Source organism: Electrophorus electricus, chromosome 16 (genome assembly GCF_041902795.1).
Source record: "Electrophorus electricus isolate QZ-2024a chromosome 16, ASM4190279v1, whole genome shotgun sequence".
NCBI lineage: Eukaryota > Metazoa > Chordata > Actinopteri > Gymnotiformes > Gymnotidae > Electrophorus > Electrophorus electricus.
In genome coordinates, this window is record NC_137512.1 from 11965001 (window position 1) to 11987393 (window position 22393).

General features: G+C 38.6%; 1 protein-coding gene across 4 annotated transcripts in view; it reads right to left on the minus strand.

The window, feature by feature from the left end:
- Positions 1–22354, minus strand: part of polr1a (RNA polymerase I subunit A) — a 33058-nt gene extending 10704 nt beyond the window's left edge. For 2 of the 4 annotated variants that reach the window (XM_035532019.2, XM_081699042.1), the window contains exons 1-30: positions 22195–22352; positions 21693–21897; positions 21448–21597; positions 21103–21210; positions 20754–20839; positions 20546–20634; positions 20319–20399; positions 18771–18858; positions 18510–18669; positions 11545–11721; positions 11295–11417; positions 10739–10966; positions 5926–6180; positions 5498–5689; positions 5237–5386; positions 4910–5093; positions 4713–4795; positions 4217–4375; positions 3961–4059; positions 3656–3808; positions 3387–3469; positions 2960–3125; positions 2501–2728; positions 2116–2330; positions 1541–1708; positions 1228–1363; positions 911–1071; positions 555–684; positions 373–477; positions 1–57 (exon numbers count right to left, since the gene is read on the minus strand). The exon at positions 1–57 is cut by the window's left edge and continues 207 nt beyond it. In XM_035532019.2, the coding sequence (XP_035387912.1) occupies positions 1–57; positions 373–477; positions 555–684; positions 911–1071; positions 1228–1363; positions 1541–1708; positions 2116–2330; positions 2501–2728; positions 2960–3125; positions 3387–3469; positions 3656–3808; positions 3961–4059; positions 4217–4375; positions 4713–4795; positions 4910–5093; positions 5237–5386; positions 5498–5689; positions 5926–6180; positions 10739–10966; positions 11295–11417; positions 11545–11721; positions 18510–18669; positions 18771–18858; positions 20319–20399; positions 20546–20634; positions 20754–20839; positions 21103–21210; positions 21448–21597; positions 21693–21897; positions 22195–22271 (4296 nt within the window). In that variant the 5' untranslated portion in view covers positions 22272–22352. Of the gene's footprint in view, positions 58–361; positions 478–554; positions 685–910; positions 1072–1227; positions 1364–1540; positions 1709–2115; positions 2331–2500; positions 2729–2959; positions 3126–3386; positions 3470–3655; positions 3809–3960; positions 4060–4216; positions 4376–4712; positions 4796–4909; positions 5094–5236; positions 5387–5497; positions 5690–5925; positions 6181–10738; positions 10967–11294; positions 11418–11544; positions 11722–18509; positions 18670–18770; positions 18859–20318; positions 20400–20545; positions 20635–20753; positions 20840–21102; positions 21211–21447; positions 21598–21692; positions 21898–22194 lie in introns of all 4 variants that reach the window. The other 2 variants (XM_081699043.1, XM_027008649.3) reach the window with 2 other exon arrangements.
- Positions 22355–22393: the final 39 nt, after the last annotated feature.

Below are 22393 nucleotides of genomic sequence, written 5' to 3' on the forward strand. Positions count from 1 at the left end.
TGCCTCCTCCTGCTCTTCATCCCCACTATCCTCACCCTCTTCACTGTCATAGTCAACCTGCAAAACAGTGGTGGTTTTCACTCCTTTAAATGCTTCACCTTTACGCCAACCTTTAATCATTTTAGTCTCCAATATCCGATCCTACAGGAACATGTCATGACTGTGCTTATTCTCTGTGGCTACTTAGTGAGGAATCATATTTTTCCTTTAAGATAAAAATGCTTTTTAGAGCATCTAATCAGAGATGCTCTAAAAAGCATTTTTATCTTAAAGGAAAAATATGATTAAGAAGTTACTCTGTACTTTTAACAATGGACTGGAAGAAGCTGAATGCATTCCAATTTTCATAATGTGACTGCACCTCTTTTTTACCTCTTCTTCTTGCTTTTCTCTCCTCTTGGCATCAGAGGCATCTGCATCCCCTTCATTTGCCTCATCATCCACCACTCGGTCCTCCTCTGTGTCTCTATCATCAACCTGCCAACAACAGAAGCTTGCCCAGTTTAACCTGTTGTATTCGTCACATCAGCAATAAAAGACATTCTGACACCTACCGCTCTGGCTGAAGAGTCCTCTGTGTCCGGATCAGTGTCCTTGGTTGTGGCTTTGCGTGTGTCCACTGTGTTTATAGACGCCAGTTTAGCACTTAGCTTCTTAATGGCTTCAAGCAGTAAACGAAAGAATCTGGGGGAGTGGGTGCGAATCATTGAGATAAAGGCGTGGTCACAGGCCTCTGTGGTGTTACTTATAGGAATTTACATGAACTACCATTGGCCCAGAAATAGTTTAATCAGAGATATTATACCTAATATCACTGGATCTCAGTAGTGACATCCCCTTACCTTCCCTTAACTTTTATCTCATAAGTGGGTCAATAAGGGTATTAAATGAGAAAGAAAAGTAAGCGTACTTGTCTTCCACAAATCTTAGAATTTGCTGCGGTGACAGAAGCTTTTCCTGCTGATAGCGCTCTGGGGGAAGGAACTGGAATGTGATTCTGAAGACCCGTTTCTTTTGGCTTCTTTTACCCTTCATGCGAAGCGTCTCTACCACATCAACCTTATGTAACACCTGCAGAAATAAATCATACCGCTAACCTAAGACTTCTAATCAATCACTACACAAAAGAGTAACGTTGCTGATGAATCTAAGATATTTGTGAGAAGCACAGCATTGTGCAACAAAGTTAATACTAATTGGGCCCTAGTAGGATGTGAAGATATGTACCTCTGCCAGACAAACACGTGTGAGTTGCTTCCGCAGGGTTTTCACTTGCTTCATGGCTTTCTTGTTGGATAAAACAGGGATGCTCATCATGGGTGTTTTGATGTTGGAACTGGCAATCATGAGGATTTCACGTAACCTGCAATAAAAAAAATAAAGGCGTTTCTAAATATCAATTCCATAAACGTTTTACAGCTACATTATTTTCCAACATTTAGTAAACAATCTTATAAATACAAAACATTTAATCAAGCTTTTTTTCCAGAAAGCAGTGCTGATTGTTAAATCCAATAGGCAAAAGGAGGTGACCTCAGACCTGGGAATACCCAGTGTGACATTCATCTCTCCTCTGCCAGCAAAGTGGAAGGTGTTCAATGTCATTTGGGTGGAGGGTTCCCCAATACTCTGAGCAGCAAGCAGACCCACTGCCTCGCCTGGTTCACACAATGCTCTCTGCCATTTCAGCTGCAAGAGATGTCTTAATCTGCAACACAATGCAAAACACACCACATCACACAGAATTAACGAAGCTATCTCTGTTCAGTACTGGCCAAACAGAAACCTGCATGAAACTGAACAAACAAGAAAAAAATATGCCTGTGTGCCAATATAAAAACTTATTTGCTTGGGTCCCATAAAGAATTCTCTGAAGTCTACAAGGCCAAAAACCTCAAAAGCAATCCTGCAGTTAAGAAATGATCAAATGATCATAAAAAATGTAATAAATCCTAGGACACAGAAAAAAAAAAAAACACAATATAAGAGTGTTTAAGGTATTGCCATAGCTTTTGAGTCTAGATGGCCTTGATTCACGAAGACTTGAATCATGCTCAGAAATGTAATAAAAGCAAGGAAAACAATATCTTGTGACAAAAAAACCCAGATTCTTACTTTTCACAGTTGAGTGTCTCAGGCAAAGTGAGAAACTCCTGTTTGATGTTGAACTGAGTTAGGTAGGAGTCAATGAGAGAATCAAATGTCTCAGACACCGAACCAAAACAGATGTCAGGCCGAAAAACAGCTATACAGGGATCTGGGCAGCGGGATGTCTTCTTCATATACTTTGCACGGCAGGAATCATGCATAGTTCTCCATTTGTCCTGTAGCTGTGACAAAGGTGACAAATGTATACCATGCATCAGGTACTTACAAAAATCACATTTGAACTACACTGGACCAAATCATTGACACCGTATTGCCAGCCTCTTCCTCTGCTTCCTACTTTATGTAGCATAAACTATATTATGATTACAACAGGACAAAACAATGTACATACATGTAGAGTAGCTGCATCTCTCCCATTGATCAAGTCTTCTGTATGGCCTTCACCTCGAGCTTTCATCTTGTTCAGGTTCTTTTTAGAAAAACGCAGAAAGCCACCATCTCTTGGGGATACATGTGCATGCTTGGCCTTCCACTTTTTAATGTTCCTAAAGTGGTTTTCAGCCACCAGGTGGTCCAGTTTCACCAGCACTTTTTCCAAGCACTGTGATTTTCTGATAGCCTTGAAAAAAATTAAACCCCAATATCATACATATGTTATTGTAGAAAATGTACAGCAATTTAGTTTAAAGGTTCAAAAACTACACAATTACATCTGTATATGAAAAATCCATCTCAACAATGTGAGTGCACAAAGGAAGTGACATTATAAACAAAATGACTAAAAATCTTCATGGTAAAATAATCTAGGAAAATTTGCAAACTCTACTTTAACCCATTTTTTATGCTCTACCTCAGAGTTGTTTTTGATGAATGGCAACTGGCGTAGCTGCAGGAACTGAGTTTTAGGGATGTCCAGGCCATCCTCCCCGTAGAGGAACTGCACCACACTGCCATCACTGTCCCTCACTGTCAAATCATAGTGGACTACAAGGCCCTCCAGATGCTTAATCACACATCTGAAATATCAAAAAGAGCATGCATTGTGATCTTAGACACTACTTAACAAATAAAAAAAATAAATAAAAAAAAAACAAAAAAAAAACAAACACTCACCTTCAGTCTGTTTGTTAATTAGTTTATACACTGCAAGTGTACACTGTGTACATTGCAAGCAAATCACCAACATGTGCAATGTTTTTCTTCTTGGCTATTGCTTTAATATGCATGTCAGAGAAATATGGTGAGATCACATTAAGTGAATTATCTGACACCCATACCTCTGCAGATACCCAGAACGGCTTGTTTTAACAGCAGTGTCCACAAGACCTTCACGACCAGCCATACAATGGAAAAAGAACTCCTGAAAATTCCAAAAATGGGCAACTTAAGCTAATACAGTGATTCTACACCTACTTTAATTATTTACACACATGTAAATACTCAGAGCCCTAATAAAAAACGAAGAATGAGAGACTGCTGGCATATTCCAGAAAGACTAATATATTTGAATTTACTACTTTAGCTCTGGGACTTAATCTAAACTCACCGGAGGTTTAATCCCAGTGAGAAACCTGCCAGACACAAAGCCCCCAGAATGAGGCTCTGGGTCATAAGGCTGAAAGCAAGGAAGCGATTTCCCAGAAGGCATCATGGGAGGCCGACGGCCCTCCAACTCAATCTGGCCCAACAGACAGGAGATCTTTTTTTTGGGGGGTGGGGGGAGAGACAAAAACAAAAAACAAAACACACACTAATAAAACAGACTGACACAGTAATGTAAAATACCAATACATGCTTCTTTGCTGGAAAAAATACCTAACACAAAAAATAAATAAATCAAAAGGAGATCACCTGCATGGTATTGACTGTGGAACCTTTGGCTCCAGACTGCACCATCAGCTGAAGACTATTCTCAGGAAATGAACGATGTAGACCCAGTGGCATGCACACCTTTACACACAAAGATCTTAGTTCATCATTTTAAAACAAAGACCTCTCTAGCAGACCTCTTACCAAAATAACAGAATCAAAGGAAAACGTGCATCAAGTTGTGGATGTGTTTATTTGCAACCGTCCAAGTCAAAAGTGAACCAAAAAGGCTATTTACCTTATTGATATTGTTGCTGACTTGATTAACCTCTTCTTTGAATTTGAGCTCCACCATATCGAAGTGACGCTGGTCTACATTCAGATGGGCATTCTGCCAGAGGTCTCTGCATTCACTCTCATTGGTGCTTTCTGGCAGGTTAAAGGCAGCTCGGAGAGCCTATAGATCAATGAGAAGAGGATGAAACACTACAGTTGGAACTTATCAAAACATTCTGCATCTGAGAATGAGCTTCTTACATAAACAAAGACTGAACCTAATCTCTGAAAACTATCCAAGGTGTTTATTTTCGAGTCACTGTCTGGGCCTGGTCCTTGACTAAACTTTACTGTTCAGGAGGACACACTATTGAAAATCTTTTCTTCGACTAGTATTAGTATTAAAATTGGCAATTAAAATTAACAATACATTTAAGATGATATTCTAATCCAATATTGGCATTGATGTACTGATAGGTCCAAAAAAAGGAAAGGGAAAAAAAAAAAAAAAGATTGACCTTTGCTCCACATTTGACTGATCCTTTTATAATCATCTTCCTTTGTCTGTTGGCCCCATGATTCACTAAAATGTCTTCTACAGCTATTTGAAAGAATAGGAAATTCATAACACAAGATATGACACATTAAAATATAAGCAACTGTTGCATATGGATGGCTGCTTGTGGTATGGAAGACACGGGCTTTCTACTCTTACACATAGTGAAGCCACGGTATAACTGAAGATAAGCAGTGAAGAGACGAGCAAGGCAGCTGAGCAGCTTGCCACTGGTCTCTCCTCCATAGAGCTCATAACAACAGTGTACCAGGCCATAAGCTGAACTTCCATAGTGGGCCTTGTCCAGAACGCCTACCAGCAACTCCCCATAACGAATGACCACCTGCACACATGAATCAGACCCAAACTCCGACAATAAAACACTAAAATAAAAATACCTACTGTTCTAGATCTTTTTTTAAACTTAAGCAATATGACCGCCATTAGGTGGCACTACCATTGTCAGGCATTTGCTCCATACATCACCTGGGAGTCACACATGGAGTCTGATTTGTATCCTGGCACAAATCGAGGATGCTCCTTCACCCAGGCCTTACTAGGGATCTTGGCCTTTCCCATCAGGTTCAGTGGGATGCAATTCTCTGGGATGATATTCAGTAACAGGGTGGACACAACCTTTCAAAGAAGGAAATAACATTCCAAAACCAACATAAATGGTAATAAATGTTATTTGTTTGTTTAAGTCTGTCAGAAGCCAAGTGATCAAGGAATGGAGAGAGCAGGTACCTGTTTGCCGGTCCAAAGTCTTTGGGGCTTGAGGAGAGCAGGAGAAAGCAGCTTGACTCTGCCCTTTTTGTCAGTGAGGCCTCTGTAGACCAGCTCCATATACTGATCCTGCTTGAAAAAGCAGTCCCGTATGGTCATGCTGGTACCTGACACAATGTGATCCTGAATTAGACCGGCCAAGGGCTTCCCATCCTGCAGAAGGCATTAATATAACAGTTTACAAGGAAAGACACAGCAAAATATACAAGATATTAGAAGTTTCTGAAATCCATAAATGCAGTAAAATGTCTATGAGCATGTCAAACCAAAAACTGAGTGCACATACACAAACAAACTAACACATAAATAATCACTGAGATATTGAGACTATTGAGCTAAAAGGCAGTGGGGGACAAATGTTTTCATAAATTTGAAGCAGGCAAACTTACCTTGGGTACCAGGTACTGATGGTCAGTACTGACAAGCATGTAGGCCTCAGCACGACCCAGTTCACTCTGCGGAAAGTGCGCATTCATCTCGTCTCCGTCAAAGTCAGCATTGTAGGCCTTGCAATTGGCGTAGTGCAACCGTAGCACTTTCTCCCCAGGCAGTACATGGGCCACGTGTGCCTGGATGGATGGCCGGTGCAATGTGGGTTGTCGATTCAGGAGGAGCACATCACCATTTTTGATATGACGATTTACCTGGTGGAGAAAAAAGGATAAATGATTTCCAAATATGCTGACATAAGCATACAAATACAGTAAATTCTTCAACAATACATTCCTTAGCACTAATATAAAGTACCTGCTTACATATTTTCTGCTGTCTACGTGCAACCGTTTGCCAGAAATCCCATGATGAATACAGTGAGTTTTTTGGGGGTAAATTTCCACAGCAAATCATGCCTCTCCTTCTGGTATAAAATAACTTCAGATTTTGTCACAGAAAATTCAACTACTAGACTTTTTTATTTTAAAAAATCTAATCTTTGATTGACACAGTTCACAGACCTGTAGCTTTGACGCTGCTTCCTGTTTTTGAAACTGTTTTGTGCCAGCACCATTCTAGCACCATACATACTAGCTCTTACTAGTCTCTAGCTATTTATCAGTTTTTTCCTTGGACTTAACTACATTTTACCTGCAAACAGGCAACTTCCATCAGACATCGAAAACTACTTTATCACCACAAACTACAGCCAAAGAAATACCATATACGTAAGTAACGATAACATTTTGCATTTCTATCATGGCCACTTCCGTTCTCCTTCAGTGCGCCCAGTGCAGCATATTTAGTTATACTTCTTCTGTCATTATCGATTGTTTATTCTCTGGGAAGTGTGGATTAATTGCTAGTCTGACAGAGAAGATTCCAGCACTAAAAGTGCGCATCCAGCCCTTAGAAAGTGTTAGACCTACGGAGGAACTAGAAGTACAAGCTCTGGATGCCGTAGGGGAAGTTGGCACGCCCTCAACTCCGGCACTACGGCCCTCGCAGCGGGGCGAATGGGTGACATTTTGGCAAAATAGCCAAGCTTCAGCTCACCCACGGGAGCACTACACATCCTCAATTCACAGATTGCCCCACTAAGTGAGGCACCTGTTGAGAAGCCTGTTGAATGAGCTCTGGTTATAGGGGACTGTTTTGCAACACGTGAAATTAGAAAGGGCTTTAAGGACACCAGCAGCAGTAGTTAGCTGTATACCAAGGGCCAGAATTTATTAACATATTTGCAGATTTCCTCTCTAATCTAGTCACACTAGTAGAAAGAGCCATTATTGCTGGTGATTTCAGTATTCACTATGATAGTGCCCAAGACTCTCTCAGATTGGCCTATAGTTCTATATTAGAATAAACTTGTTTCACCCAATGTATGAAAACCCACACACTCTGGTGGACATACACTTGACTTAGTACCGTCATACTATTTAGACATAGAAAACAGTTATACTACCCCAGTTGGATGCCATCTCAGACCATTCTCTAGTTTCATTTGAAATACATATAAGCCACAATTTAGTAACCTTGCCTCGCTATCGTAACAGACATATGATCACATCAGCCACTGCACCTAGATTTATTGTTAATTTCCAAGCCTTTGTGACTAGGATACCCTCAAACCCCACAGAACCTGATCAAATAACTGAAGGCTTAGAATCCATTTAAGAATTAAAAAATGTGTGTCAAATAATTAGTACCTTATAATGATCAATTAAAAAAAAACAAAAAAAAAAACAAAACACACACACGCACTCAAAAAATAGAATGTAAAATGGCACCACACTAAGCTTGTAGTCTTCCTGCTTGCATGGAAGGAGAGATTTCTCAAGTATAGAAAAACAACTTATTACTGCTCGAACAGCTTTACTCAACCCTAATAGAAAATAATAAAATTATCCTAGATTTCTATTTAGGATAAATAGAAGTGCACATCTAACTAGGAATAAAACCGACACCAATGCTCAGATTACATCACACAGTAGTAATCAGTTCATAAATTTCTTTAATGAGAAAATTATGCACATAAGAGAACACAGTATTAACATAATGTCGGGCAGCTACTTAGAGATCAGAACAACCAAGCCAAAAAGGATTCTAGAATCCTTTACATCTATCCAAGAGCCAGAACTTACATCTTGGACCTTGTGCTCAAAATCATCTACTTGCTTACTTGATTTACTGCCCACACACTTTCTTAAGGAAATCCTACCTGAAGTAATTGAACCTTTACTAAATTTAATAAACTCCATCATGAACCTTGGCTACATTTCTAAATCACTCAAATTAGCAGTAATCAGACAACTTATCAAAAAATAAGTGACCCATGTCAGCTATCAATCTACAGGCTGATCTCAAACCTTCCATTTATTTTCAAGATCCTAAAAAAGCTGTAGTTCAGCAGCTAAGCTCATACCTGAATTCGAAACCAGATACATGAAGTCTTTCAGTCAGGGTTTAAGCCTAATCATAATATGGAAACAGCACTAATTAAAAAGTTATTAATGACCTGTCGTTGGCTTTTCACCAGGGTCCTGTCTCTTATCTTATATTGCTTGATCTGAGTGCAGCATTTGACACTATAGTTTACATTTGACCTTTCCTGGTTTAAATCTTACCTAGCTGGTCGCTACCAGTTTGTTAACATAGATAGAGACTTCTCAGCATACAACAAGGTTTGCTATGGTGTCCCACAAGGATCTGTTCTAGGGCCTTTGCTTTTTTTCTTTATATATGCTGCCTCTAGGTGATGACATACGTAAACACTGTACAAACACAGCCAGAGTTCTTACTAGAACAAGAAACTTTGATCACATCACTCCTATCTGAGCTACTTTACATTGGCTCCCAGTAAAACTTCGTATTGATTATAAAATACTTCTAATGACCTACAAAGCACTGAATGGTCTTGCCCCACAGTACCTTAGAAAACTCCTGCATTACGATCCACCACGCCTGTTTAGATCAAATGGTGCTGGCTCTTTTCCTATAAAGCTCCCACACTATGGAATAACCTTCCTGTAAATCTTTGAGATTCAGGCACAGTCTCAATATTTAAGGCTAGGCTGAAAACCTGTACAGTCAGTCATTTTATTAACTACTTCCCATCTTGGGTAAAGGTGTAGATCTGGGCCATTGAGAGTTATGGTTAACTTGGATGTTATAATGCTGTCACTTCACCTCTCTTTTGTCACTGAAGTTTGTTCAGCGGCAGAGTGCTGATGTTCCAGGGTGCCCTCATGCCTGTTTTTCCTTCTGGCTCTCTTCTATTAGCTGTGCTGCCATAGTTAGATCTGCCAGAGTCCACTTTTGCACGTTATAGTTCCCCAATTTACACCGCCTAGTACCTGGACATGCCTAATAATCTAGTCTCCCTTTTTGCCGATGTACACTTACCCCTGATGTCACGATGTTACTGAGCCTCAACCCATCTCAGCTGCCATGGATACTCCCACCACCCCCTGATGTTCTGTAGACCACCACACCTCCAGCCCAACCAACTACTTCACGTTGCCATTGACAGACGTTAATCATGCAAGATGGGTTTCACACACACACACACACACACACACACACACACACACACACACACACACATGGTTGACAGCAGAATAGGACTTCTAAACAACCAGAATAGACATTCATTACTTATTTCTTTATTTTTAGTATTTTTTGTCTCACTACTCATTCCCCTCTTTATTGTTTATATTACTGCAATTGTAGTGTCTGTTGCCAACCAAAGGAGGATGCTGGATTCAGACACGTAAAGCTGCTTTGTGACAATGGCTGTTGTAAAATGTGCTATATAAATACATTTTACTTTATACATTCAGATCATGCAAAGCAGCTGGAAATAAAATCAGCACTTGAAACTATAAGGTTACATACTCTATTAGAGAATAATGTAATGCTCCTTTCAAGTGAGGGGACAAAACTTGCCCTTTACGGAGGAGTTTAAGCATCTTGAGATTTTGTTCATGAGTGACGAAAAGAATAGTGTACAAGATTGACAAATGGATTGGGTCAATGCCAGCATTGTTGCGATCACCAAATTGGTCTGTGGTGGTGAAGCAGGAGTGTAGTCCTAGGACGAGCATCTCTGAATTCCAGTCAAACCATGTCCCCATCATTACTTATGGTAATGATATGAATATGGATATTGACAAAGAATAAGGTTGTGAATACAAGCAAAAGAAATTATGTTTCTCCACAGTGCCGCTGGACTCTAATTCCATGACAGCCGGCAGGGCTCTTAAATCCCTGGAAGGCTTCAGAGTACAAGTGCTACTCCTCAAGATTGAAAGGAGTCAATTTAGATCATGTGACGATAAATATGCCCACCGGTCTACTACCACTACAGCTGTTACAAGCACATCCCACTGGAAGATGGTCCATAGGGAGAGCCATAACCTACTGCAGGAATTATATCTCACAGAAGGCCTAGGATTATCTGCGAGTCCCACAGCAGCTGCAAGAATTTCTTACAGGGAATAGAAAAGTCTGGGCCGAACTGGCCCGGAAAAGTGGAATGATGTGCAACACACTTTAGAACATAGCAATACAGTACATACACACACAACCTGCCCCACACTGGGTTCAGTTGGCTTTATAACCAAAATGTATAACCAAAACCAAAATCTCACCATATTCATCTTAAACAGAAGCTCAAATTTGCAACAATGAGGAGTATGTCAGGCCCCAACAAGTGTGCGTTCCCCTATAAAGAGCCCCATGTCCCTCAAAATTACAATCCATACTCACAATTTTCATGGGCATGCGATGCTGGCCTGTACTGGGTGTTAAGAGCTGCTTGGCAATGGCCTCCCTCTGGGTTGGGTTAGTGCTGCTTAGGATAGTACGTGAGCCATCCTCATTAATCACCATGGAGGCTCCCGGGTGCACATTTGGCCCATTGAGCACAGCCTGCCGTAGCTCCTTCACATTCCAGGGTGTGACCGGCTGTGGGTATGTCAGTTTGGTGGCAAACACCTGGAATGAGGAGAAAGAACTGCTTGATCTTTAATGTGTGGGAGGTGGTGCTCCTGAGAGTATATGTGAGAAATATGAAAGTAGCAGTGGTAAAACTGAGAAACTGTAAGAAATTTTGACTATTCAGTTTAACTAAGAATAGCTCAAAAAAAAAAAAAAAAAAAAATAAAAAAATTTTGTACATTTTTGTAATTTCTGACTAATAAACAATACATTTTAACCAATTTAATTCAAAGACTGAATTTGTATACAGCAGAAAACATTTTTGTAAATACATATTGACAACTCAAGTAGTATGATGATAATGAAATGCAGAAAACTTTCTTACTATGGGTATTCCGATCTCATTTGTTCCGATGTACATGTCAGGACAGATGACAGAGCGAGCGGCATAGTCCACTCTCTTGCCCATCATATGCTTCCTGAATAGACCGTCCTTCTTTTCGAAGAGCTAACAGCAACACAAGGCATGTCACAAACCATAAAAGAACAGTGTAACAGAGTCTAGCCAAAAGCATGAAATCAGAAAACTAATTTAAAAAAAAAAGTGGAGGACAAAGCACAAAAAAACATGAAACCTGGCGGATTCCAGGAAATTTTTCAGTCATTAGCTTGTCCAAATCGCTGTCAAACACAACATTGACGTGACTCTGCAGGCGGATCCAGACGTTATAAAGTTTATCTGTGAGGGTGACTCCAGGCAGGCTGGCTAAAAACATGTGGTCCATCTGGCTGGTCTTTGCTGTTTCTGTGGGCTAGAATGAGAAATTGCATAATTTTTACTTTAAAGCAGTAATTGGCTTGAGAAAGGTGCAAAAAAAATAAAAAATTTGTGTTATGCAAAAGGAAAATAAAACCAGGCAGGAGACCTAACGGACATTACATTACGGCAATACTTTTGGACATCATAGAAAGGAAGAGGGTTAATTTAGCTGAAGTTTATGTGGAGTTGTTTCAGGGCAGTTATGAGGTGGAAGCGGAGAAACTATTCAATGGTTTATAGCATGGACTAGCTACGATGTTTGCATCATAAATCACTGGAGGTTTCCATTCACTGCTGGAAAAATTTGTAATCCTGATGCGAATTGTAAGTATATATTAGAAAGCATACCATTTCTTTAGAGTATTCCAGTATTTTTCCAAGTATAACCTTTTAGCCTAATTGCAATGAAGCTAATAGCAATGAAGCTCATATTGTTTAGCCTTTAACAAAGGCTATAACAAACGCTATAACAAAGGCTATAACAAACGCTATGTGACGCTATAACAAAGCTAATATTGTCTTTTAGTAAGTTGCAGAACACTGTTGTGATGCTTTATCAAAAAAATCTTGCACGCTTAATGTATAGTGACTGATGACTCTGCATGCATTTGGAGAGGTTTTTGGGCACTTTGGAAGTGTCTATGATACCTAAGGGTGTACACCTACTGTGTAGCTCCTGAACAATTTCATTCATAGAAAGTGAAAAAGTTTTGAGCATATACAACACCCTGGTGAATCAGGAAATGTAGAGCATGACTGAAAATGAATCTCCAGCATCCAAATACATTATAAAATACAAAAATAAAAAGCATTTGATATTTTCTTCTGTTATTAGATGAGCCCAAATGGAACCTAAATAATGGAAAAATAAGCCTGGGTGTGAATTTGAATCCTGAATTAACATTGTGCTACAAATACAAGTACAAGTACAAATTGTTAAAAAATGGATCTTAAAACTGTAGGTGCACCTAGGGATTAAGTAAACCCACTTTACTGAGTTTTGTTGGGGTGTAGTAACATCTATTCAGTATGATATACCCAATATATTTACTTCTCTGATACACTTCCCATTGTTTAAAAAAAAAATCCTATCCCATGTTTCATCATCAAATGTACAACCCAAATCCTTTTCCCCCACATCGTCCTAAGGTTTTTACAACCAGCGTTACCCATGGACCCATCTTTTACAAACATGCTGCTTTATGAAATATTCTTGATAATTGTAAAAAAGACTGGGGATTTTCTCTGATGAAACTGAAGCTTTCCCTTTAAAATAACAAATATATAGAGAAATGACAATTTCCCTCCAAATTAAAATTTTCCTTCATTCCATTACAGGGAAGAAAATTACTTATTTAATATTTAATAAATAAAATATTTATTAAGATTCAATAAGCCATTGCCTCATTCATAAAAGATGTCAGAATAACTTAAAGAAAAGAAAAGAAAAGAAAAAAAAAACACTAACTAACTATCTTGGCATAGTTGAATAAGGAGAGTTTGGTACATGGAACAAACTTCGTAAACCTCAAACTTTTGTCACCTACCTCAAAGGCAAGTCCTGCATAAGCAAAACAGGGTCATCAAATGAGAAAAATGTTTTTAAAATCCTAGAATGTTATCCAACATCTTGAACGACTAAAATTTGTAACTGTGAAATTTGCATACACCAGCCCATGTTCTGCAGGTATTATGAAAAATCAAATGAGACATTTGGTTCTCATGAGAACAGACCAATGGGCATGGCTGACATTCATATTTAACAGGACAAGTTCAATTGCTTTTTACACTTTATGCCAGACAGTTTCTCAAACCTTAAGCCACAGACACACCACACAACTTTCAATGTCATCAGATTGCTATACTGTTCACACAAAAAAACTTACTATCTTGTAATCTGGAATCTTGATGCCATTGTGGTTTGCGCACTATATGACTTATCAGCGACAAGATAACACTAGTTGCTTAGCTACAGGTTGCCGTTTCACCATATGGCGAGTCTGTATGGCTTCCAAGCTACATTGTGCCATGGAAAATGATGCAATGCCATGTGCAAGATGGATTGATTTTCATTGTAAAGTAATAGATTCTGTGCTAAATTTGTAACTATCAAGATACTAGCTCTTCCATCTGTCCAGTTTCTGGGCTATTTCACACATACCTACACTTACATTTATGGAATTCAGCAGACGCTCTTATCCAGAGTGACTTACAAAAGTGCTTTTCACCTCCTCACCCAGGTTTCCCCTCACTCCATATTTGGCAATGTCATTAGTTGTAGCTCAACATCGCACTCACTACCAGTAATAACCTTACTGCAACACTTTTCACAATGTAGGATTTAGACTCGCCGACACGTTCCAGATATTTAGCATGCTAGATATTTTTTTTTTCAGTTAAAGCCAGATCATGAAGGTTTTGCAGTGAGCTAACCAGTTTAAAGCAGTAATATTGGAAAGTTAGTTGCTAGCAGGCTCTAAATAACTAAACAGCATGACAACCTAGCTTATTAGCAGAGAGGTTCATTTTATTTTCCTACCTGTCTCATTCAAATAAATAGCCTGTGCTGGCATATAAACTAATTAGTGTGATTGCTTAGTAACTACACTGAAGTGGAAACAATTGTCATTTGACGAGACTAGTCAGTCTGTTAAAATCAGTTTTGTTTGAGAACTGCAATATCCCTTATGCTCAACAGTTTTAATTTACTTTGTGGTTGTGACGCGACAAGGCAATAGGATGCCGAGAAGGGGCACGTTCAAACATACATTTAATTAACACAGAGACGACACATCTAACCCCGCACTAAACACCTTTCAAACACCAACAACACATACTACAACACAAGAGACAGATATACATACAAGAGGATTACACATAATACAGAACAGGTGGACGACACGAAAGGGCATGGCAACACGGACGAACACACACACGCACGCACACCCACACACCAAGACATTTGAGGGGGGGGCGGGGCTGTAACATGACAGTGGTGGTGTTGGAATGAAAAGCAAGTACAGTAAGATACTAGTAAGCTTCAAGATTAATTTTATTTTCCTGGTTGTGTCTCATTCAAAGAATTAGTCTGTGCTGTCACAAATCTAGAAAATAAGATTTCTCTGTCAATCCCTGTCATGTATTTTATCATTATAACATGGGCATGTAGATCAGAATAAAGAAATAGAATATTCTGATCTACATGCCCATGTTATAACTATAAAATACACGACCACTACTGACACACTACTTCTGAGGCAAATTGTATGTTATATCCCGGCCACCTCCAATAGTAGTAAGTAACTCGTTATTGGTTGCCAACAAATATTTTTGTGGATAATTTGTGCTAAAACCTTATCTAGCCTCAAAGCTAATATCTTGGAACATATTTCACAAATCAAAATGACCTGTGTCTTAAGCTTGTGGGGTTTTTTTTTTTTCCCCTAAATATGCAAAAATAAGTTTGGTGCAGCTTCAATATCTTCAGCACGTGACAGCAGCTATAAAGGGTGAAAAGGAGGAGAGGTGGCTGACCACTGCCAGGGTACCAAAGATAGCTTACACCTTATCGACCCCTGCCTTATTATCTAACTTTCCACTCCCTTTTTCCAGGACATCTAAGTGTCAAATCCAGAGATTGGAATGTAGGAACCTTCTACTAGCCTGTTTATACTGTTGAAACTAGAACCCTAATCCAAAAGACTAATTTACCAGGACAACCAAAATTTGCCATGCACATCCCAAGGATATAATAATAAATCCCCCCCCCCCCACGACGCCCCATGCCTTATAGTTCTACAAAGTTTTTTTTTTTTAATCTGGTATGGTGTTTGCTTCTATTATTTTCGTAATTTGACCATGGTTTTCTTTTCTTATTTTCCTCATTACTTGTTCATCATTATTTTCCATTACTGATATAATTATCTTCATTACATGTTGCTTACCTCATGGTTATTGCACATAAAAATACTTAACTATTTCTAAATGTGATGACTAGAAATCTTATATGAACCAACTAGACAAAATATATTTAGACAAAGTTAGCAGTTCATAGTTTTCAATAAAGTAGGAAAGGAAATGTTTCTAATCGCTTTGCATATTCTATGTGTGGTACTATATTTGTAAACTTCATTCAAAGACCATGCCATATAAAACCGTTCAAGAAATGCAGGATTATTTGATTTTGTTTCATCTGTTCAATCTCCTTAGAATGCCTTAATAGGAAATTTACCCCTCTCATTAGAACAATGGATATATACATATGCATGAACCTTGAACAGGTGTTCCCTCCCTTGGCATGTACCTGATAAATAGGTGTGTTGATAGTTTTAACGACGGGAGTGATGGGAAAAAGGGCAAAGAAAGCAGACAAATAGGTTGTGTGCCCGAAACTGGAAAAAACTGCAAAGCTTAACCAAGAAGTTTAAAATTTTTTGAGAAACCAGGCCTATAGGCTCCTCATTTTTCTCATATTATTGTTTAAATTTATATCTTTTAGTCCATACTTGTCCGGGTTTGTTCATATTTTTTGATCAAATAAACCTGTTTTTATTTGTTCTGATAGAATCTGAAGTTTTGTTGCGAGGCCATCAATTAAATCTTCTAGAATCTTCAGCAAAGACGAACATCCTATAGAATTACCAGTACTATAGACTCCTGCAATGTTATCATCTGGAAAGGCCTACATGCAAAGGCAGCTAGCTCTCTGACTGAGCCAGCTTCAGGAATCAAGTCCTGGGTCATTTTATTGTCAATCAGCCCCACATCACGCGGGCAGGCTTGTGAACCAGCAATGCAACAGAAATAGGACTCCTCCACTATCCACTCAGATGGTTTGACCTGGTTGAACCTATCAAACTAGCCTAAGCCCTGCATCATTAGTTGACATCAGTTAGGCTTTTGTAACATCTATGAATTAGGACGCTTGTATTCTTCCATCTACTGAGAAGCCTGTTCAGTCATAGTTAGATCACCTCACAGGTCACAAATTATGTTTTAATAATTAAAATTTATTATTATTATTCCTCCCTTTGTTTTAGCGATGCTCGGTTCACCACGAATCTTGTTTGGGTTAATTTTGTTTGATTAAATAATTCTACTATAGCTCCATGTTAGTAGATTCATTTCTAGTCATTAGCATATTCCTTAATTTCCTTTATGAAATAATAATTAAAATTAGAGGTGGTGCCCCAAATAATCTCATCAATTTATTGAGGTGTTCATAATGGTACACCAGGTATAGTTGAAACACTAAGCATGGAGTAGCTTCATGATTACCAGGGACTCGCAGGGAGGTAGTGTGTGTGAAATATTACAATGACAATTCAATTAATGTCGCTGATAATAATCCAATTGTAATCATATCAAAGTGAGATGATCACCTACTGCTGTTGGTCAAACAGTCAAATAGCACAAAATAAGATATTTGGCATTGTTTTTGCAGCTAGCATAGTTCCCCTAATGCAGCTGCAACTTTGTCTGACTGCGCGAACATTAGCTAAGATAAGTAATGTTATTTTGTCAACATAGTGTTGACTAAGCCCACTTTTGTACAAGTGACCTAGGTCACTCATCATAACACTATTAAAATTAGGCCTATACACTATTAAAAATATTGTATTATATAACCTAAAACATTTGTAGCTCTACAGTGCTAAAATGTAACCTGCTTATGCACTAGCCTACAGGGGAAGAAGAAAAACAAAACAAAACATTTTCATTAATTTACAACAGGGAAAAAATTATCCTGTGTTTATTTTCAGCCAGGTATAGTGGCAAATATTTCACTATATATGATTGGTACTACTGATATTAATATATCTGTGTGGTATTGTTTCACCTACAGTAAGACAAAGCGCTGCCATCTATTGAGCATGTACCATCACGTGGTTGGTCTGTACCCCCCAACTTTTAGTCAAACTCCCCAAACAACCAAGCACCACATTGATTTAACTGCCCTTTCACATACAAAAACCTAACTGTTATTCCTTTCTGAACATTAATATAAAACAAAAGGGTGTTCTATTAACTGTGTTAATCTTTGCTACCCATTGGTGTGGAGCTCAGAGGCAACATTTTGACGTACTTGTATACTTTGTACATGTATACTTAAATATCAATAATTTATTTGGACAGATTGACCTCTAAAAGAGCTGTTTATTTGATAATGACTTTAATTGAGTATGGAGACTCTGTAGCATACTCCATGGCCACCTCTGAACACCTTGAAGTTAGTACACTGTTCAGTGGTATTTATGACAGCTTTATGGTGGTTTGGGGAAATAGTGAAGTACATATAAATATTTTAAAAGGGACCTCAATGATGGACAGTACTGGAAGGTGGTGACTGACCATGGTGGGCCATCTGGGCCAAAAATGCCAGGGGAAATTTTTTGGTCCCAGTCTGGTTCTAATAGTTGTACATCCTGTGCTATTCTTTGCTTCCATGAACTGTAAGCTATACAGTTTTCCCTAATAAATGCTTTAAGTCCCAAATAGCAGGTAGCCTTCCTGTTGTCCCAATATATTATTCCTAGAAATAATTTAATGCAATTCCTCACAACAAACTGTTCCCCTTGTAGAATACCTGAATTCAATCTACCCCCGCTGTTTTATTTTCCAGCATTTAAATCTGTGTGTACTTCCACTAGTGCATGATCTGTTATGGCCATCACCACTACATTGCAATCCATGACCAAATTAAGAATTGAACCAGAGAGCCATGAATATCCAACAGAGTATGAAAGTGTTTTGTACTCATTTTCTGCAGTGGGTTCCTACCTCCTCCAGTTCTGTCTGAGTACAGTCTACCTTTTGAGCCTCTGCTGCAATGAGAGCAAGCAGTTTCTGAATGATGATATTATCTTTGATCACTGCCTGCATGTTCACTGTCTGGCCATTGGTGAACATTTGGTCTCCCAGACGATTAATGGGACGATACCTAGTGCCAGAAAAGACCAAAACAAAACACATTTAAGAGGTGAAGAAATGAGGATGGACACACCATAAACTTGACAGCAGACTTCCAATATGAATGATTACCTGCATGGAGGAACCAATAACAATTCTAGGAAGAACATATCTGGGCTGTTCACAGCCAGGCCTGAGAATAAGTGCTTCAGGAAGAAACCTAAAAGAGATCATCGACCACTTAAAAAGGGCACCAACAACACTACAATTTCTCAATTACAGTGCATTCAGAAAGTATTCAAATTCCTTTGTTACATAATGTGTGTTGTGGATTTGACCTTTATTCAGTACTTTGTAGGAGTCCATTTGGCAGCAATTACAACTCCAAGTCTTTATGGATATGTCTCTACAAGCTTTACAAATCTGGATTTGGGCAGTTGGTTTATCATATTCTTCATGGCAATCTGTAAATTGTGTTCTTCTGATCTCTCCATAAATGTTAAATGGGTTTAAGATCGGGTGTGGGCCAAGACACTCAAGAACATTCAGACACTTGCCCATAACCAAATGTGTTGTTTTGGCTCCATGCTTAGGGTCATTTTTGTCTTGAAACTATGTGCTCTAGGTCTGAATATGCAGCTGGATCCTGAACTTCCTGTGAGGCCACCGCCAGATGATAAGGATGGGCAGGATCACCCATTTCTCACTTCCTCAGTACAGGAGGACCCTATGGCTGTGCGCTCAGTCTTCTCCTATACTACCTGTACAAACAAGACTGAACAGCCATACACAGCTATAACATCACTTGGTTGTAGATCTCAGATGAGGACAAGACAGCCTATAGAGTGGTGGTCACAGTTATCAATGTGACTACAGTAGAGAAGGTCAGTAGCTTCAGGTTCCTCTGTATAAACGTCACAGAATACTTCACATGGACCACTCACGTTATGTGGTAAAGAAGGTGCAACAGTGTCTCTTCTATCTCAGAACATTGTGGAGATGTGGCATGAACCCCCACATTCTCAAGACATCTTACACATGCTCTGTAGAGAGTATCCTTTCAGGCTGCATCATTGCCTGGTATGGGAACTGCATCACATTGCAGGTGGTGGTGAGGACAGCCCAATAGATCACAGGAATTTATTTCCCAACACTCCTAGAGCTGTACACCAAACATTCTCTAAGGGAATCCAAAAGGATTATAAGAGAACCCACGCAAGCCACATATTCTCACTGCTGGCACTCTACTACCACCACTACCCCACTCATTCTGAAGTACTCATTCTCAAATACACTGTCTATTCAGGGTTTGCTTTGCAATGGTGCACAGCATGCATGTTGCATGATGTGTACAAGATATTTGTGTGAATAGTGTGTATGCAGATGTCTCTTTTACATAGACAGTGTGTATGTAAAAAAATCCTTTTGTACTTTAACACACCTATATACATCTTCCTCCCCCCCCCCAAGAATTTGTAAATTCATTATATACACATATATAGTATTTGTAAAATACTACCAGACTGTAAGAAGTATGCACTTAAGCCTTACTCCTGTGCAAGTACTCTATGAAATAATAATAATAATAATAATAATAATATATTAATAATAATAATAATAATAATAATAATAATAATGCTTAACTGGTATAAAATGGAAACCTCCTTAAGTTTAGCTTACCCTCTTTTTCCCACAGTTTGAGGACATGTTCTCGGGCCAAGCTTGGAGTCAGGTACCCACGTTTACCCATGTGAACATCATCTGAATAATAATACAAATAGAAAGTACTGGTATAGCACTAACTACAGAAATAAAGCTATAAATCATATGATTTTAACACTTACAAGTAAGTGTAAAAAAAAAAAAAAGAGAAAGGAGACATGGCAGTAGAATCAGAATGAACAAACCTGCTTCTTCTTCTTTACCATCTTTGCAAACCATACGTGTGACAATCAGTTTACTGTTGTGTTCTCTGCGTACTTGTGCTTTGACAGCCCTTTATCAAAATAAATATTTACATTTCAAATGGTGTACAAAATATACCTTACCATTATGCCTGGAAAAACGTTAAAAACAAACAAACAAAAAACGAATACAATAAAGTCTTATGCTTACTTGCAGTTGAGACATTTTCTTGAACCCATGTGGATCTTCCAAAAGTTACCAATAAGACTGTTTTTTATCTCGCAAACATTCTTCACCTGTTGGGCACATGCAAATGAGGTGGGGAAAAGGAGAGAAAACAGTTTTGCTTCTCTGGCATATTATCTATTTATCTCCTTTTTATTTTATATATATATATATATATATATATATATATATATATATATACACACACACACACATACACACAAATTCAGGTAACAGCAGTGTACTGTAGTAAGAGATGTAGAGAGATTAAAAATTGTAGTATGCAATAGTAAGTTGTACTGAAGTAAACAATAAATTAGTGATTATTACACACAGGTGCATGGTTGCAGCTGCTTTGGTTTCCTCTGATAATAGGTGCACTGAATTCCTCCAAAGCTTCCTGAATTTCCGCTCCTGATGCCTGTGGGTTACCTTCTAAAAACTGACAAACAGAGTAAGCCAATCCAATAGGTTGTAGAACTGTATTTGTTTTTAAATGAGCCTTTGATAAAGGGCCCGAATGCTATGATGCAAAAACATCCAAAGTAGAGCTCAAATGTTCTTTAAGCCCTTAAGGTAAATACCTCCACAGGAGGAGCAAGCTTAGTGTAAAGACTGTCCTTATTTTTTTAGCATTCGGCTTTACTCATGTGGTAAACACTACACAAAAGATGCTTACCTGACTGAGAGCAATCTCAAGTTCATAGACTTCCTTCATTGCTCCTACATCTAATAACTTGAGTTGGTACAGAAGCAAGTGAATGGCAGCCCTTGGACATGTCAACATTTGGCATGACAGACAGGAACCTCGCACAATCATGTACAATTTCTGATTAGGAAAAACACAATCACAATGTCTAAAATTTGAGAGCAAATTTGTTTACATAACAGAAAGTCTGTCAAACAGTCTGTGAAATACCTTACATCAAATAAGAAAGGGTTATAGACAGGTAAGTGCAAGTTTATGTGTCCAAAGTGTCCTGGGCAATGGTTGAAATCCTGCATGCACGTTGAACAGATTTCTTTGTGATCAGCCGGTCCCAGGGACAAGTCGTAAAGTCCACTGGGTGCCGAGTTACCGACATTATCCAGTATCATGGTATTGGTGACACTTTTGACACTCAATTTCCTGTGTAACAAAACGAATCGTTTTTAAGTCAATATACAATTGCTTAGATCTGCCCTGTTTGTTCAAACAGTTAGCTAGCTAGTGCATATCATTTAACCAATTAAGTAGAAGAAAACATTAATTAAAGAAGGTAATTAAACAGACAAGCAGCTACAATGTTGCAGATCTTCAAAAAAGGTAAAGAAAAGTTTAACATATCCGGGGTTGCATGATTTGCTAGCTAGCTAGCTAGCTAGCTAGAAAAGTCTTATATGGATGTTTTAGTTTTACAATATCAAAAGAACATATACGCATGACCTTATTTCGTCGGGAGAGTACATGCCAAATGACATGCCTTCCAATCGCCTCCATGGCGTTTCCTTTAAAAAAAGCATTTTCTAGTTAAAACATTAACAGTACAATTTCACCTAACTCCAGTCAAACTAACCAGCAAACAGTTTTCATGTGCTTATTCTGTGAAACACGTGTCTAACTATGGCGCAAATGGGAAAAACCA